This window comes from Oryzias melastigma, linkage group LG18 (genome assembly GCF_002922805.2).
Source record: "Oryzias melastigma strain HK-1 linkage group LG18, ASM292280v2, whole genome shotgun sequence".
In the NCBI taxonomy this organism is placed as follows: Eukaryota; Metazoa; Chordata; class Actinopteri; order Beloniformes; family Adrianichthyidae; genus Oryzias; species Oryzias melastigma.
The window spans coordinates 11,214,301-11,232,504 of NC_050529.1; the positions used below are offsets into that span (position 1 = coordinate 11,214,301).

At 36.4% G+C, this 18,204-nt stretch overlaps 1 protein-coding gene across 2 annotated transcripts in view; it reads right to left on the bottom strand.

Moving 5' to 3' along the window:
- The window catches only part of ppargc1a (peroxisome proliferator-activated receptor gamma, coactivator 1 alpha), a 369,523-nt gene extending 354,815 nt beyond the window's left edge, over positions 1-14,708 (bottom strand). For both annotated transcript variants that reach the window (XM_024287565.2, XM_024287564.2), the window contains exon 1: positions 14,059-14,708. In XM_024287565.2, the coding sequence (XP_024143333.1) occupies positions 14,059-14,139 (81 nt within the window). In that variant the 5' untranslated portion in view covers positions 14,140-14,708. The remainder of the gene's footprint in view (positions 1-14,058) is intronic.
- Between the last annotated feature and the right edge of the window lie 3,496 nt (positions 14,709-18,204).

Here is an 18,204-nt window from a genome sequence, read left to right on the forward strand (position 1 = left end):
TTTCATATGAAGACGGGGGCCGCAAATTATCATCCTGCGGGCCGCAGATGGCCCGCGGGCCGCGAGTTTGAGACCCCTGCTCTAGACCAACCAATCAATGAATGAGGACAACATTGAGGCAAAGCGTGGAAGAGAGCATATCTGGAAACCTTCCCATTGAGTATAGCTGCTCAGAGTTAGAAGATGTCTCCAATTAAAACAATCCATAGATTTGCAAACCACAAGTCTCGATTTTATCAAAAGCAAACGAGCTAAACAATGTCCGAAATAAGCCAAATCATTCTCAAGTGAAGGGCCCCTCTCTTATACACATATTTTGCCGGTATTATGCCAAGAGGTGGCCCCAGAGTGGCAGGAAGGACACCGGTGCATAGAATGCAAAGCGGATTTTAATTATTCTTGGGGAAAATGCAAAAGCCCTTGGCTTGTTTATCACTTTACAGGAAACAGTTTATGATTGCTTTGTAATTATCTCCTTGATAATGTAAAATTTACCCCCCACCCCCACTCCGTCCACTCTTTTCCATGAAACACTATGTGAAAGTGATCAAGCATTCATCATTGAGCCCAAATGTTTTAACTTTTACTTAGGGGAGGTGGAGGGAGGGCTAATAGATTATGGTTAATGAAGCAGCGCCAGCAGTGTTGCAAATAGAACTCGTGAAAGACAAAGGCTGAGGCGCGCCTGTGCTATGATAATCATTCTTTTGTCTCATGAGGAGCCAAGAGTCTAACCTTCACCCAAAGCGCACATCGCTTCCCCTTTGTGAACTTAATGAGACATTATCCCAACTAACAAATGGCGGGTAAGAAAATGAAAGTGACTTTCCAGGTGAAGGCCATTTGCCTGACCATAACCAGTCCCAAAGAGTCACTAAAAGAGGAAAACGGCTTATTCTCAACAGCTTGTGGTGTCTTTTTATGATTTGCCTCCGATGGCCCATCAAATAGCATGTAGGGTCTTAATATTCCTCATATAACAGGTGATCTACTTTTGCTATGTGTTGTGCAGTTTTTAACTCTACTGTGAAGCAAATGCCTCAAATGTGCTTCTATTCGCTGCTTGACGCTTGTCCAAAAATATGTTCATAAACTTGACGCGTGTGGGAGGAGATACCGCAAAATGTTTTAGCCTCATTGTTGCATTGTTGACTGTACATCTCATTTTTAAAGCATGAAAGATACCGATGATGCATTTATTTTAGTTTTAAAGAAGCGTCAGTAATCACATCTCCATGTCTGGGTTCATGAAATCATTCAGAGATTCTCCTGGGATGGTGAGGTTCACCATCTACTGCAGAAGCTGCATCTGAATGATGGAACTTTCAGCGGTACTTCTGTCTCTCTGTGATCCAGTTTGAAGACTTGCTCTTCCACATTAGTCAAAGAAGAGAAAAAATAAGAATAAAATTAGAAAACCTTTTAATTATTCTCTTGATGCAATGAGTCACAACGACAACTATCAGGTTTTCTCCCATGTTGGTTTTGGACTCATGACTCCACACCAGGTACTCACAGACACAAATTGTTCTCTTAACGAGTTTATTTGGTCTCTCCAAATCCACTGCGAAAAGGACTACGTTTTTCACAAATGAAAGGGAAAGAAAAATCAATTTTCACTCTAATTCAAAAATTCCCTATTTGATTTAACATTTATTTTATTTTTTCCCAGGTAAATATAACTTAAATTTTTCAATTTGTCATTTAAAAAAAACGTACATCAAGGTATAACAGCCAATCCTCACAAAACAGACGTAATTATAGGAAAGTTCATTATTACAATCACACATTTCTGCAGTGAAAATGAATCTTTTTGGCTTTACAAACAAAATAATTACAATTTATTGAAATTAAAGAAAAATGACTGGTTTAAATTAATTTTCTAAGTGAATTTTAAATAAATATTGATTAATTTCAATTATCTCCTAACTTGCAGAATTAAAAGTCTCTGAATCATCAATATCCGTATCGTCATATTCTCTTAATGCAAAGAAACATTTAAACTAAGTAAAACCAAGGAAGACAATAAAGTCTCTAATGGGTGTAGAAAACACTTTAAAATATCAAATGTAGTAGCTGCTAGTTCAGTTTCTTCACCATAATACTCCCAATTTTCCAATTGGTTAACAATGCTTTAAGTGAAACAATGAAGACTTCACTTAAATGAGCAAAAACAAGAAAAACATTCCTGTAAAAACCACGGAGTGAAGCATTAAAATCCTCCTCCTGGGCAGCACAGTGTGGCCTGGAGATGAGGGACTGCAGACAGCAGCGGCTGAATAAAGAAGGAAGTGACGAGGCCATGTGAGGAGGGCCCTGTTCCCCTGCCGGGCCTCCCAGCTCAATTAGCTCAGCTCGTCCCAGCTTTCTGCTGATGGGAAAAATCAGCACACTCTATCGTGGAGTCCTGGGAGTCTAACCTGTTAGTGAATGAATGAGTGCTGCACATTATGGGTCTGTAAATGCCTCACATGCAGATTTTCAGCTCTGGGAGTGTGTTTCTCATGTGTGTGTGTGCTGCAGTGCTCTTTGCATCAAACATCTGCAGAAACTAGACTGCACCAAAAATAAATAAATAAAGTTATAAATAAATGTACAACTTAAAGGAAAAAAAAGTTTATTCCAAAGGATCAACTGTAAAAATAAATACACAAAGGCCAAAATAAGATTATATATATATATATATATATATATATATATATATATATATATATATATATATATATATATATACATACAACTATGGCTCTCTACAAAAATGAATTTGATTTTGATAAATAAATTCAGACTTTTGGTTTGATTTCTGATTCAACATTTATTTCTTTGTCAAATTTCCATTTAAGATGCAGTGTAATAAAAAAAATGTTTTTTGGTGTTTATAACATGTTCTAGTATCATTTTCTGATGATTGGGGACATATATTAGGAAAACGATATATAATTATTTTCATTTTTAGCATTTTTTTATTCAAATCGTTACAAAAAATAAAAAATAATAAGGTTGTGGCCCGCCCATATGCATTTTTTATGTTAGGAATCTGGCTAAAACTGTAAGCTTGGGTAACTCCATTTTTGCTCACCATTTTTGCTGCTCCTTTAATGTTAGGTTGGGGTTGTGAGGGGCTGTAAGCTAGTGGGAGAGCATGATAACAGATGAGTGACGGGAAGAGGGGCACACCAACAGTTACACCTACAGGAAATGTCTAATGAACTACTGCCGAATCCGATCAGCAGAAATCATGTCCTAGAAATGTTTGAATTTAGGCTAAAAAACTGCATAACCATAATTAAAAGATCAATGTCTTAAAGTAGCTCAAAAAATGGCTGCAAAACATTTTTAAAATACATTTTTTATTTGATAAAAGTGGAAAAATAAACAAAAGGTGAAACTTTCATGATTTAAACTATGAATACTTAAATTAAAATGAACTGAAAACAGGTTTTTGCCAAAAAATAAACAGAAGAAACCATTTAGGAGGGAAAATTAATTCATTATCTTGTGATTTTCAATGGATTTTTTAAGTCAAGATCAATTTCCTAAGCCCTGCTCTAGTTAAACTTGAGTATTACTTTAACACTCGTCTGTCAGCATCTTCAGGGTAAATGTTTTGCCTCTAAAGTCAGGAAAGTCCTCTCCAACACTTCTTCTTTACCCCCATGAGAAGCAACAACTGCATCATCCTGAAAAGATTTTAGCACATTGTTGTCCAGTGTTCTCTAAACTGTAAAGACACAGTAGCTCGTGTGCAGACATAGTGCATAAATCACTGTGATGGCCCCTAGACGTGCTTTCAGGATGTCCCAAAGGAGAAGCAAAAGAGGGAAAAAAAAGAGAAAGAGAAAAAAGGGCCAAGGTCTGAAGGAGGCAGTTCATCGCTGGATGACAGCATTTGAAGGCAGGAGCTGGAACCCTTTGAGAGACGTGATGCACATGCATGTCTCAAAGGCAAAGTGAGATGGAAAAGAGCACTCAGTGTTGGTATATGAAATTGCTTGGCCAGCACAACTCAAGGCCAAAATCTATTTAATCACAGAAAAAGGACAGTTCAAAAAAAGAAAAAGAAAAAAGGAAGAAAGACAAATGTTACCTCATAAAACATTCTCTGCTCAAGCACATGACTATCCTATACTCTCATGGATATTCCATTGATTCCCTAAAAAAACATAAGATTTTCCACACTATAGGGCGCAATAATGAATGGTCTATTTTTGAACTTTTTGACAGCATAGCATTCAAGCAACACAGAGCTTTCAGTTCAGTCTGGAATCCAGAAGTTCATCAAACTAATGGCAGCGCGCAGGAGTGCAGCAGCTTTTAGCTATACCTTCTTAGACTTTTTCTTTTTTATTCACTTTTGGCCATTGCAGACGTTCAGATTGTTTTACATATTTATTTTTTACAAGTTTTATTGCTTACTTATTTTATTGCTATCTTTGTCTTTTCCTGCTTTTTTTTGCACAAAGGAGATGCTGCTAATTTTCATTGTGTTCTGTACACTGATAATAAATCTATTCTGATTCCGATTCTAAAACAAACATTTTAGTGACTATGTTAACTCCAAACCTGGTTAGTAATAAGCGAAAGAAAAAAAAAAACACACTTTGATACCTTTACACATTAGCAACATCAGAATAGTTAGCCATGTTAGCATTTTCACAATACCTGTAGCTCCCAATCTTGTTAGTAACAGGTGAAAAAAGGCTAATACTACTAAAACAAACATTACTGCGAGTATGCCAACTCAAACTTGTTAATAACATGTTAAAAAAAGCAGTTCCACACTGCTACACATTAGCCACGTTAGCATATTCACAATACTAAAAAAACATTACTATGACTACGCAAGCTTCCAACCTCAATAGTAACTTGATTTTTTTTAAAAAGTCAAAACTGTTACACGTTAGCAGAATTGGAAGTGTTGGCTGCTTTAGCGTGTTCAAAATACCTGTAATTCCCAAACTTGTATGCAAATGTGTGTTTCTGGGACTATGCTAAACACTACCGCAACTTCTGCAACACGTTAGCCACATTGGCGTATTTACAAAACCTGTAACGCCAAACTAATAAAAATAGCAGACGAATACTGCTAAAACAAACGTTATTTGGACCACACTAACTTCCAACTTTGTTGGTAAAAAACAAAATAGATAACCACACAATCTGACACTGCTACATGTTAGCAATATTGGGGGCGTTAGCCGCGTCAGCACAGGCCTATTCCCAATGCTAAAACAAACCAAAAAAAAAAAAAAAAAAAATGTGACTACACCAACTTCCAACCTTGTTAGTAACATGTAAAAAAAAAAAAAAAACACTACTGACACTGCTACACATTAGCCAGATTAGTAGCGTTAGCCATGTTAGCGTATTTACAAAACCTATAACTCCCAGCTACATGTTACCCATATTAGCAGTGTTAGCATGTCAGTATTTTCACATTCCCTGGAGTTTACTCACATTACTACTACACCAACTCCCAATCTTGTTACTAACACGTAAAAAAAGAACAACCTAACACCACCACTACATTGGCCACGTTAGCATATTCAGAATAACATCCAAGTTTTTTAGCACCTCATACGAAAGAAAAAAAAAAAGACTGGCATTTTGACAGGGCGCGTGTACCTCACCACTGTGCAAGCACAACCATAATTAATCCACGAATTAAGTGACTGTCTTTTTGAAAAGTTAAGGTTTTTAAGTCTAAGAAGCAAAGCTAGACCACAATATGTTATAAGTAATGTAAATGTACAGACAATGTTACAATAAGGCAGATGAACCCATGAAGGAGAATATTTGGAAGAATCTGGGCGAAGCAGAAACATGGCGTGGTTTGTTTTTTCCTCCTGGCAGGGGTCCACGCAGACTCGTGCAGGAGGCAGAGCGCGAGCACGCCCGTGCAGAGGTTAAGAAAAGCAATTAATCGGCTGCAGAGATAATCAAAGGAACCTCCCCCCCTCCAGACACCTGGGTGGGGGAGCGCGAGAATCAGAGGGGAGAAAGTCAGAAGAAAAATGGAGAGACAAGCAGAGAGGAAGACGAGGGGAACACTTTGGGGTTCAGCTTTGTAACCAGGGGCCTCTGCTTCAGGCGTAAATTCCCGTTTCACCTCCTGGTCAGAAAGCAAAAATATATTCCTTTCTTTTTATATATATATATAGTTTGAGTACATTTCCTTTTATCTCGGATTTGTGAGATATCAACAAATTGTCTCTGGCGAGGAAGAGGAGTTTTCCCCACACATAATCGAAGAAAGGTGTCAGCCGAGCCTGTGCTCTCTGCACAGATGTCGATTCAGCCAGCATAAAATCATTTCCAAAAATCCATACTGTGATTACATTAATCTAGTTGCACAACAAGCTGAAAATTTAAGCCAGAAAGAAACAAACTCTAATTTTTCTGATCATTAGTTTAAATTAAAGTCAAACCCCAGAGGACGGTTTGGTAAAACTTGACTTTCTGGTGCAAATCATTAGACATTCTGCATGATAGATTTTCAGGTCTCGTGAGGATTTAAAGCTTGTTGCTCCCTCTGGTGGTTCATGTCTCCGTTTGGAGTATATTTAGTTCCACCTTTCTGCCCTAAAACAGTAAACCAGGTGTGGTCTGTGCACAGGCTACAGACCCATAGCAATAAATGTTTAAAATAATTCAACTTTGCCTCATCAAACAACATGGCAGAGTTAAAAATGAGCAATCCTGTTGACATTTTTTATCTTTTCTTCAATCAATGCACCATTACATCATAGGTTAAAGAGCGGTCTGCTGACATGCTGCTGCAGGAATCCTGGCAGACGGTTTAGCAGGTCAACAGTGACTAAATGACAGCGCCGTCACAAAGTCTTGATTAGATAACTTTTCATCCATATCTCTGCAATATGTTGCAAAGCAAGAACACACTTCTCATTACACTGCTGACAGGCTCGACATCTGTGGGGTACGAGGTGCTCAGAAGGAAATTCACTTGTTGATTAAAAAAAGGAGGTATAAAAAAAAGAGGCGTGACAACTTTGGAATTAGATGAAGTCCTTCGGGGATGAAGTTGTGAGAAGTGGGAATGCATTTAAATACAACTAATTGATCACAGACCCAAACCGTATGTGAGTTTCAAGCAGACAGAAAAGTTTTAAAGTTTTGTTACAGTTTAAGAGAATTTTTAAGTGATAAAATAAATTATTTAAAGCGACGGAGAAAAGCAGGAAGTTTAAGTGTTGGTGCTATAACATATTAAAGTTCTAAAGTTAAACATACATTCATATATTTAATATACTGTACATTAGGACTGAGTATTAGGGATACAGAATATTTTTTTTTTAAATTACGACTTTAAAGTCATATATTTATGACTTTAAAAGTTCCAGGTTAAATTTATTACTTTTTTCCCATAAATTTACGTGTTTAAAGTCATAAATGTATGACTTTAAAAGACATAGATTTACAAGAAAAAGACTAAGAAATTTACGAGAAAAAAAGTCACAGCTTAACAAGAAAAAAAATTAATGAGAAAAAAGTCATAAATTAACGAGAAAAAAACTCACAAAATAACATGAAAAAAGTCATAAAGGTACAAGAAAAAAAACATAAATGAAAGAGAAAAAAAAAAATCATAAATTTATGGGAAAAAAATTAATGAGAAGAAAGCCATAAATTGAGAAAAAAAGTCATAAAATAAGACAAAAGTCATAAATGTACAAGAAAAAAAAGCCATAAATAACGAGAAAAATAGTCATAAATAAATGAGAACAAATCATAAATTAACAAGAAAAAAACAATTAATTAATGAGAAAAAAGTCAGAAATTAACGAGAAAAAAGTCATAAATGTAAAATAAAAAAGGCATAAATTAGCATGAAAAAAGCCACAAATTAACGAGAAAAAAAACTATAAAATAACGAGAAAAAAAGAAAAGTCATAAATTAACAAGAAAAAAAGTCATCAATGAGGAAAAAAAAGTCATAAATTAACAAGAAAAGTCGTAAATTAATGAAAAAAAAAGTCATAAATAAAGAGAAAAGACACCAAAGTTCTGTTTATCTGAGCCATGTTTGAAGATGAAAGACGTGAAGGTTTTTGTGAAACTTGATTTCCCTATAGGATTCAAAAATAAAAAAAATAAAATGACTTTAAATACTTTAAATTTACGAGATTTAAAGATTTAAATTTACGACTTTAAATCTTGTAACATTGCTTTGTGGTCCTAATAGTCTCTCATAGTATATACATCTGTTCCTGTTTTTATGTTTACCTTAAATCTACAGCCAAAATGCTGAAACTACATTTAAGTTTAGACATTTTTTGTACCATGATGTACTGTTCTTTTTTTTCAGGAGACTACAATTATTATTGCAACTCAATGAATTTACATATACTATTAAAGTAACAAATAATCACTTTTACAAATGGTATTTTTTTGTCTGCTCATGATTTTAAATTTGAACGAAAAAAGGCACTCAGAAAGGCAATTTTTTAGCTTAATTATTTTAATATTTGTCCTCCATCACCAGAAACATCCCATAGAAAACCTGTTAAAAACACCAAAAATACTTTTTTTTTTTATCAGAACTGGTCTTTGATGAAACAAATATTTGCCATACGACACAATGCTTCTAGCGTTCAAATATATGTACTTTGATGAAGAAATATTGTCAAGCCGTCCAATCAGGAACGTAGATTTGGCATCAGCGGGTGGAGTCCAAAACCAACATGGAGGAGAATCTGATCATTCTTCTTCTAATATTTTTCTTATTTGTAAGGAGACGGTAATAAAAAGTTCCACTAATTTTGTTCTTATGTTTATTTTTTCTGATCTTGGAGACGGAAGTACCGCTGAAAGCGGCAGTCATTCAGACGAAGCTCCTGCAGTAGATGGTACCTACAAAGGCATGAGTAATCACGTCTCCATGTCTTTTGTAGAGCTCTTCAAAATAAATAAACCAGATTTTTTTAACAATCAGTGCTTCCATTTAGACTAAATAAGGCTAAAAACACACAGTGGAATTATCAAATTTACCACCACATCTTTCAACATGCAACTAGTATCGAATTGCGAATTAGAATGTTCTATAAAACTGACTTTATATTTACAAAGATGGCTCATAGGAACATTTTGGGGTTGTGTTGATTGCTAATAGTGCAATTTTCCTGCAGTATTTGCAATGGTATGACTTTAGAGTTGGATATTTAGAGCTGCTTATAACCTAAATTAAGCTTGAAAATAGGGTTGGGTATCACTGCCTGTTCCTGAGTCGATTTATTTAGATTCACATTTTCATTATTTATTAAAGTCTATGATTTAATACAGTTCAATTTAATATTAATTCATTTTTATAAGTTTCTTTCCCAAACCTGTTTTCCTTGTTGGATTAAAAAAATTGTCTTTACATAAAAATTCATTTAAAATAATTAAAAAATAATGCATTCTTACATTAGAATGAGAATTTAAAGGAAAACAATTAATCCATGGATTTGTGAATTAGAATCGTTTTGCTTAAACTCAGCCCTACCTATGATTTAGGACTTGTGCAAGCTCTGCCACACTTTTTCGTTTTTTAATTATCTTCCATGGCTGCTTCTCCCAAAATGAACTCTGTTTTTGAACTCCTTCTCTGCAGAGTATTCACATCAAACACTGCAGTTCCTATTTTCAGAAGGAAAGCTACATTAAGACTTTAGTTCTGCAGTTATTGTACTGTAACTGGAAAATAAGTAATTCCTTTGAAGATTAGACTTTTATCTGGTGGACTGACTTTCCTTCTCCCCCTCTGGCAATTTAATATTACTCTCATGAAGGTAATAAAATGAAAGCATTCTCTCTAAAAGTGTTGTTCTAGCTGGTATTCCCATGAGACTGGTCACAGTTGCGAGCTCACTTTTGTAATATTCCACCTTTAGTGTTGCTGGCAGCTCTTTGACCACAATCTCAGCTGCAGTCGACCCAAAGTCGCAGCCAGGAACGCCCAAACCATGACTAATCGTCAAATTATTTGCATGCCAGGTATTGCTGAGCTTGCTTTCCTTTCTGAGAAAAAAAAAAAAAAAAAAGAGAGCTTTCCTATCGGAGCCTACACGACTAAAAGAAAATTACCAACATGTGCAGGAAACAAGAGTTTTGATGGGATGTGTCCATTTCCATCTCCATTCGTCACATGAATGCTCATGTGGGATGTGTTTTCAAGCACGGGGAAAGATTATTCCTCCACCTGAGCTACAATTCTCATCAGAACACAAACTGTTTCTATAGATTTGGTCTCCGTCTGCTACAGTCACCACAGTCTCCAGCCGGGTGGGTCATCGCAGAGGCATGATGAGAAGAGGGCGGGATTTCATGGAGAGACAACAGTATCAACCCAATTTGTGTGTGTGTGTAATACTTGATTTGTGCGTGACTTTGGATTTGTGCGTAATACTTGATTTGCGCTTAACTGTGGATTTGTGCGTAACTTTTGATTTGTGTGTGCATAATTCTTGATTTGGGCTTAACTGTGGATTTGTGCATAACTGTAGAGTTGTGCGTAACTGTGGAGTTGTGCGTAACTGTGGAGTCGTGCGTAACTGTGGAGTTGTGCGTAACTGTGGAGTCGTGCGTAACTGTGGAGTCATTATCTGGTGAAACTTTACATTTCCTTACTTTCCTAACCTTTGTGCTATCTTAGGCTTGTTTACATTAAAAGTGGGGTCATCTGGACCCGACAAGAAAGCGCACATAACTTGTTTTTAATTAAGGATTTTTTATCTTCACTGGTGTCCATGGCAGACATAAAAATCTGTCCACCTTTGTCATGGGAGGGATCACACATCAATGTGAGGGTGGGGTCATCTGGACCCCATAAGAGAGCACGAGGGTTAAACAGATATCACCGAAAATTAAAATAAAAAGTCTAAATATGCGTTTTTCATATAGATTGTTGGGAAAACAGAGCGATGTGTATTACTTTAAAATGTGTTTTAATGACTTTGTTTTAATGACTTTGTGTTTTTCTCTTGGTTTTTGATCCAGTTCCTGCTGAAAGTGATCCCTCACTAAAACAGTTCAGGCTCCCGACTCAGGAAAAATAAGTAACTCACATGGATCAAATATTGCGCATAAGGACGTGCACAGAAGAGATGTCATTTCACTAAACCACTGAGTGAGTTGTAACGTAACTTGAGCCTTTGCAGTTGGCAGCAGCAGAGACACAAAACACATATTAGTTCTTATTGTCTGAGAGCTCGGTGTGAGACCTGCAGCCTCTGAGGAAAAAGCACTTTTCACTTTTAGGAGTCGAACTACCAACTGCTGGGAGAGATTGAACCCAAACGTGAATGGAAACTTTGTCACTCGTTTCTTTTTTTTTTCGTCATTTTCTTTAAATTTGTGTACTTGTGTAGTTTCAAGTTTAAAACTGTTTTACATTTGATAGCAGTTTTGGGGTTGTGTAGCTTTTTTTTAATGTGCAATTTCAACATTTTTCTCAACATCTCAAAAGTTTTAAATGTATTCTATGTCAATTTAATTCAAAATGTCAACATTTCTGTTTTGATATAACTTTTTTTTTCAAATGTACATATTTTATATTTTCAATATTCATTTTTTTGAAGTCTAAATTACTTTTTTTCAATATTTCTTTTTAGGTCTTATATACATATATATATATATATATATATATATATATATATACATATATATTCTTACAAAATGTACTTTTTTAAATATTCAATATTTCTTTTAAGTCTAAAATGCATTTTTGCAAATATTCTGTTTTTTTTTCAACTTTAGTATTTAAGTTTTAAATATATATTTTCTAATCTATTTATTTTCTAACTTTAAATATTTCTTAAATTTCTTTAAATATTTTTCAAAGGTACATTTTCATTAATTTTTTTCCCCAAATTCACTTTTTTCCCACATTTTAACTGTTTCTACTTTTGAGATTAAAACTATTAAAATAAAAAAAATAAAAATGTAAACGTCTCTTTTCAAATACACAATCTAGTTTTTCATTCACTTTAAGCTGATCCTGATTTGACCCCATCCTGAAAGTCTGACCACAGCAAAAGAGAACCCACATGCAGTAAACGCTATTAAAACTTTCAGCACCACGGACAGCATCCCTGCCGAGCTGGAAGAACAAGAGGGTGAAGAAAGCCGTGAAGCAGAAGGAGAGAAAACAAGTTCATTTGAAAAGCAAGAGGAGGCGCAAAACTCCGCGTCTGTCGCTTTTAAAAAGTAGAGCCGCTCGACCCAGAGCGCAAAACAGACCCACATATTTATGCGCACTCCTGAGGCGAGGCCCCGGCTCCCTCCGCTGTTTTCCAGTCACTGTGTCTTAGCCTGAATAATGCAGGGGCCTCCACCCCGCACACAGGCATGATTGGATAATCCAGCCACGAGGCCTGTCTGGGTCAACATTTCCCTTAACTTACTTATTTATTTATTTTTGCTCCATCCGCCGCAGGATTTTGTGTGGCGAACAACACAGATGACAAGCTTGGAAATTAGGAAGTTTTGTTTTTCTTTTCCTCTTTTTATGAGTTGGAATTTTTAAAACCCAACGTGGAAAATGAACAGAAAAGTGAGAACAATTTTTATTCTTTAACCCATCCTAGTAGTTTTTAGTATTTTTCTCTTAATTTGGAGTATTGTATAAAATATCTGTTAATTAAATCAAAAAAAGTTGTTTAAGAAGTGCTGAACTCTCCAACTTTTGAATATGTTGGTCAAATTCAAATGAAATTAACTAAAATAATTGAACTTTGAAGCCATCAGTGGTCAAGCTGAACTCCAAATATGGATAAGATCTGCACAATTTAAGCAATTTGAGTCCTCCAAGTCGATAAAAGGTCCAAGTTTGACCTGAAACTGCTGAGACTTGATTGTTATACGTTTAAAGAACACCGCTCCCAATGAATAGGCAATTGTGAGTCACGCTTGGAGTGCCTTTTGTTTCCTGTGCCCAAATAACTGCTACATTATGACTCTTGGCGCTGCAAATCAGAAGCTCCGGCTTTAAGAGCCTAATCCTCTTTAATTTGTGATTACTTGTAATTCAAATGGTAGCCCACTAAACCACAGGAGATTGATTGTTTCCTCCTCTGCTGTACTGCAACCTGGATGCTGATAAAAGAGAACTAAATATCACATATGCATATCCATAGCTCTTATGATGGCATTAAAAAAATAATATTAACTCACAAGGTTTTTTGGCAGTTTTCATTGAGTGTGTGTTACTAAATAGGTCTTAGCATTTAGATAATTGTTTCAATGGTAGAATCCAGCCACTCAAACAAATGAAAATGTGAAAATTAAGAAAGATTTCTTTCTTTTTTTGAAAGAAAAACTGATTAGGGATAAGGGAGGAATTGGGTAATTATGGTTTCAGGCCCTCCACTCCACCACCAAAGCAAACTCTAAAGGAAACTCCTTTAAAAATTCACTCTGATCACCCTTTGATCCATTTTAAAAGCGTCCCCAGCGCTCTTTTAATTATGATTATGAGGTTTTTGGCCAACCCCGCCCCATTTCCCTTCACTGTTAAAGAAGGAAGGCAACCTGTGGCATGCATTGTGTATTTTCTACGATGGTTTTCAACTATTATATTAATATTTTTTTAATATTATATGTTACAAAAACATGTTAAAAACACAATTCTCATTGGAGTGGGTCTTTAAAACTCACCTGTAGAACTTCAGGACTCAGGTGAGTGAAGGTGCCTTCAAATCAAGTGGGAAAAAGCACTTTAAAGTAATGACTTTTCAAAATCAACATTAGAAGATGATTATTTTATTTGTTCCTCGTTTAATTATAAAAAAAAACATTTGCTTTGTTTACTTTGTAAATTTATCTTAATTTCTGCCTGGGAATTAGTTTGAAAAACATGGGTGGAAACTAGAAAGTAGGACTTCTATTGAGGGTATTTGAACGCACCACAAACAATAATTAAATCAGTGACGATGCACCTGTTCCTGTCAACTCTATAAACTTTTTTTATACTTTAGTTATTGATATTAATGATGATGAAGCGTTTTCTATTGATACTTTGTTGTTGTTTTGTTTATAAGCTAGCTAAAAGTCGCGCCCTACCTGCTCGTAGCAAGTCTCCCAGGTGAGGTTGAGGAGGCGGGAGGAGAAGAGCTCCTCTTCGGTCCGGCCGTATCCGTCCATGGTGGAGCCAGCCGTGTCTGGTCGGGGTGGAGTCGGGTCGGCGGACCTGGACCGTCGCGGATGAAAACGTCGCCGTGCGGCTTCGCTGAGTCTCTCCCCCGTTAAAGCGTCCCCTTCGACGAGCGCCTTCCCCTCTCCTCCTTGCCCCGCTTTCGTCTCCGTCCGGCGCCGTGGAGGCAATCAAACGAACAGCGGCGGTGTGCGACCTCCTCGGTCACGTGACGCCCAAATTTAAAAAAAAAGAGGAAATGTTTTTGGGATGGAGAGGGGGACTAAAATGAAGGTTATTTTATATATAGATGCACATTTTCATTTATTAACATATTTAACCCAAAAGTATCACATGTATTAAAAAAAGAAAAAAAAAACTTTAAAACCCCATGATGCAATGCAAGGTATTGTTTTATTTATAACTGGCAGACATTTCTTTCTTATATGTTCAAACTGGGCTCTCAAGCTTTTAAGTCCGACATATTAACTTGTGATCTTGTGGTTACTAGCTGTCCAGAGCTGCAGTGAGATGATCCTGTTTGGCATTTTTTGTTTTGAGAATTAGTTATCTGGACTTCTGTCAAACTTTAAAATTAAAATAAAATAAAGCAAATCATATTTTGAGAGATGCACGGTTATTTTTATATTTTTGCTTTGGTTCGTACCAAAAATAGGTGCAATTCATATTTATTTTTTCAAAAAAGAAGGTAATGAGTGCAAATCCAAATTTCTTACAGGCTAAAAGGGCTCCTTCTAGGTTTTGATCAGTAGAAATCAACTCCAAATGGTTCTTTTTTGCATAGGACTTCAGCAATAATTGTATATAAACTACATAAAATACACATAAGCTGCGTAATTTCAACCAACCAAAAACTTCGAACATAAGTTGGAGCCCTGCACATTTAAAGGACAACCACAACTAAAACATTAGTTGTGTTTCCATTAACTTTGAAATTGCAGACATTTGATTTGTACTATTAAATTAGTCTAATGGAAACATGACAATTTTGAAAAAACTTGGAAAAATAGTTTGTGATGCCTGAAGGAGGTGGTTTTTGAGGCGTATCAACATATTATGCAAAACTGCAGTTTTTTAAGGTAGTTTTTTCAACATTTTTAGAATTTCAATGTTTTGCTCATATTTCTAAAGGACGAAAAGATAATGACAGTACTTTATGTATATTTATATGTACTCAAGCCAATAATTTACAATTTACTTTGTTTTGTTTTCCCCACAACCAGCAATCAATTCCTAAATTCAGGTTTGTTGATCGACTCGTGCAAACAACAGTTGGAAGGTCTTCGACGTGCACTCCTCTTGTTTTCAGACGGCCAACAAGCGGCTGATTAGCTGGTGATTCCAGGATCTGATTGACTAAACACAAGGGATCCAAATAATCAAGCAACCAGAAAAACAGCCATGCAGTAGCTGGAAAACCAGCACCATGATGGATCTCAAAGACCACGTCTGTTGTTAGAGCGCCAAACAAAATAAAGTCATACATTTGTGTGTATGTCATGTATATATTATACAGTATATATATATTCAATTTTTTCAAACATTTGGAATCTGATGGTTCTGTGCTGCCAAAAGATAAATCCTCATTGGTGATAAAGTCATATTATTTTTTTTTTATCTCAACTGAGCTTTTAGCTGTTAGATCCACACATTATTATCAACACCAGTGGGAAAACACACTTGTGACAAACTATTAAAAAAAAATTAAGCAAATTAAAGACCAAATTTACACAAAAAACATGCGGTTTTTCACCACTTAGCCAAAACAATGGTCTACTCCTTAAGACCTCCACTTTTATTTTGTAGGGATCCAATATATCGTTTATTCAAGAAAACAACTCCATACTATGCGTTTAAACATGATTAACATATTTTAATTTTGGTATTTTTAATCATATTTAAACGAGACTTTGGAAGTTGACTTTGACTTTTCCTGGAGATTTTTTTTTTTAAACTGGGCACTTTCGTGTTCTAACTTTAGCTTATTTTACTTATTTTACTATGTAATTAATTTTCAATGTGTGTCTAGAAGTACAAGTTTATATGAAAAAAAACTTCTATGCTTGGATTTGGCTGTTAATGTTTTTTTTTCAGTTCCAGATTTCTCTGAAAAAAAGTTCTTCTGCAAAAACACTTAATTTTTTTACCCAGAAAGGCTTTTTTTTAAGGTAAAAGAATAAAATAATATTTACCAAAAATGAACTTGTGTCTTTGCCTGTAGCCAGAGCTCAGATTTCTACAGTACTTTCATGTTCTGTTGTTGCTCCTTTTTTGGACAGAATTTAAAAATCACTTCATTGTGAATTTCATCATCCTCTGAAGCTCAACATATTGTAAAAAGCTCATTGTTCCTTTATCAAACCAGAACATCTTACTCTTAGAGTGCAGGGCAGTTTAGGGTTAAAATACACTCGCTATACTCAAATATACTTCATATAATAAAGTGTATTTACTACTTTTTGCACTCTGAGAGACAGGTGGACTCAGCTTTACGGCTCTTCAGTTACCAAACATGGGTCAACCTGGTAATTAAGTGTGAAAAAAGAAGCTTAGTGAAGTGCAAGTTTGAAATAAACTTATTGTGATGGAGAGAATAGTCTTCCCTCCAAACAAACCAATATCACTTCAAGTTGTGTGTAATCGATGTTCAACTGTGCTGAGCACAGAGAATCTTTCATTTTCTACGCAACTTTCAAAGCATTTCCAGCCAACAGGCCTCATTTGGTGAGCTGTCTTTTACCCGGCGACTTATCCAAGAAATGAGGGCCCGTGCCCGGTTAGTCGGGCCTTTTCTGCCTTGCTGCCCTCCTTGTTTGATCAAATGCGTTTTGCCACGCATGACCTGTGTGAAGAGCAGTCGATAGGCGTTGCTGCTCTGTTTTTTTTCATGCAATAAGACGTGGAAATCTCCGGATTGCAGCCTTGCCCACTCCGCCGGTGTCAACTCTATAACTATGATAAAATACACCTTGTTCCTGAGCGTTTGAGTCAACAGTTGAGCTCATTTTGGACTCTTCTTTGACAGGTGCGCTGAATATTACACAGTTTAATAAAATAGATCAAGAAAGGACGAAACGTAGCACATTGTTTGAAAGAAAGAAGCTTTGGAGGTTAAAAAAGAAAAAGAATGAGGCAAGCAGTTTGTTCTTTTCGCCTTATCTGTCACCGTCGACAATAACTTGTCCCGGGCTGTAGATTAATTTAAAGATTACGGGGGCCGGTGCGTGTGCAGCCGAGCTTCCTCTTTTACCCCCGCGTTTATCTTTCTCGTGTGGATATTCATGTCACTTCCGCAACTCTGCGGCGGCGGAAACTGTTCTTAAAAGCTACCAATCTGAGGGAACTGTTGGGAAATAAACTGGGTCAAATCAGTGTTTGTCTCCAGCTGTCCCCACAGGTTGTTTCTCGCACAGGTGCCTACGAGCGGCGGCGTGATTCATTTCGACCTGGCAGCCCATTTTAAACATGCAGTCTACATGCCACATCTCCCCTACATAACCAATCTATCAAGCCTAACCCGGCGGTATGAGCATATACTCCCATATCAAAGAGAGGGCTGGAAAGCGACTGTCATAGATGTCATGATTGAATTGTTCCCTTACACTGTCACCAGAGGGGCCATTACTTCAAATTAGCATACAAATTCAAACCAGGACAGATGGATTTGTCACATTCCAGTCACCATCTACGTGGAAGATTGGCTGTGCTTGCGCTGTGCGATGGAGATAAGACACCTGTCTTGGTTGCTGTTGGAGGGCGGGGGTGAGGAGAAGGACCGGGTGGGCGGAGGTTTTTCCGGAAATGCTGAGGTGTTCTGCAATAAACGTCCCTACCCGCGGCCTCAAATGATGATGAGGCACCATCCAGGACTCTGTGGGTGGTGGAAGATTGAGCTGTAGTGAGCTGGTGATTCATACTGTTTGGAAACAATAGCTGTTTTTTTGTTGGTGGTACTTTCGACTTTTGGTGAGTTACTGTCCAAAAAGACATATAGAATGTCTTCCGTGTGCTGAGAGAGAAAACATATGGGATAACCTCAAAGAACTTCTCAACTT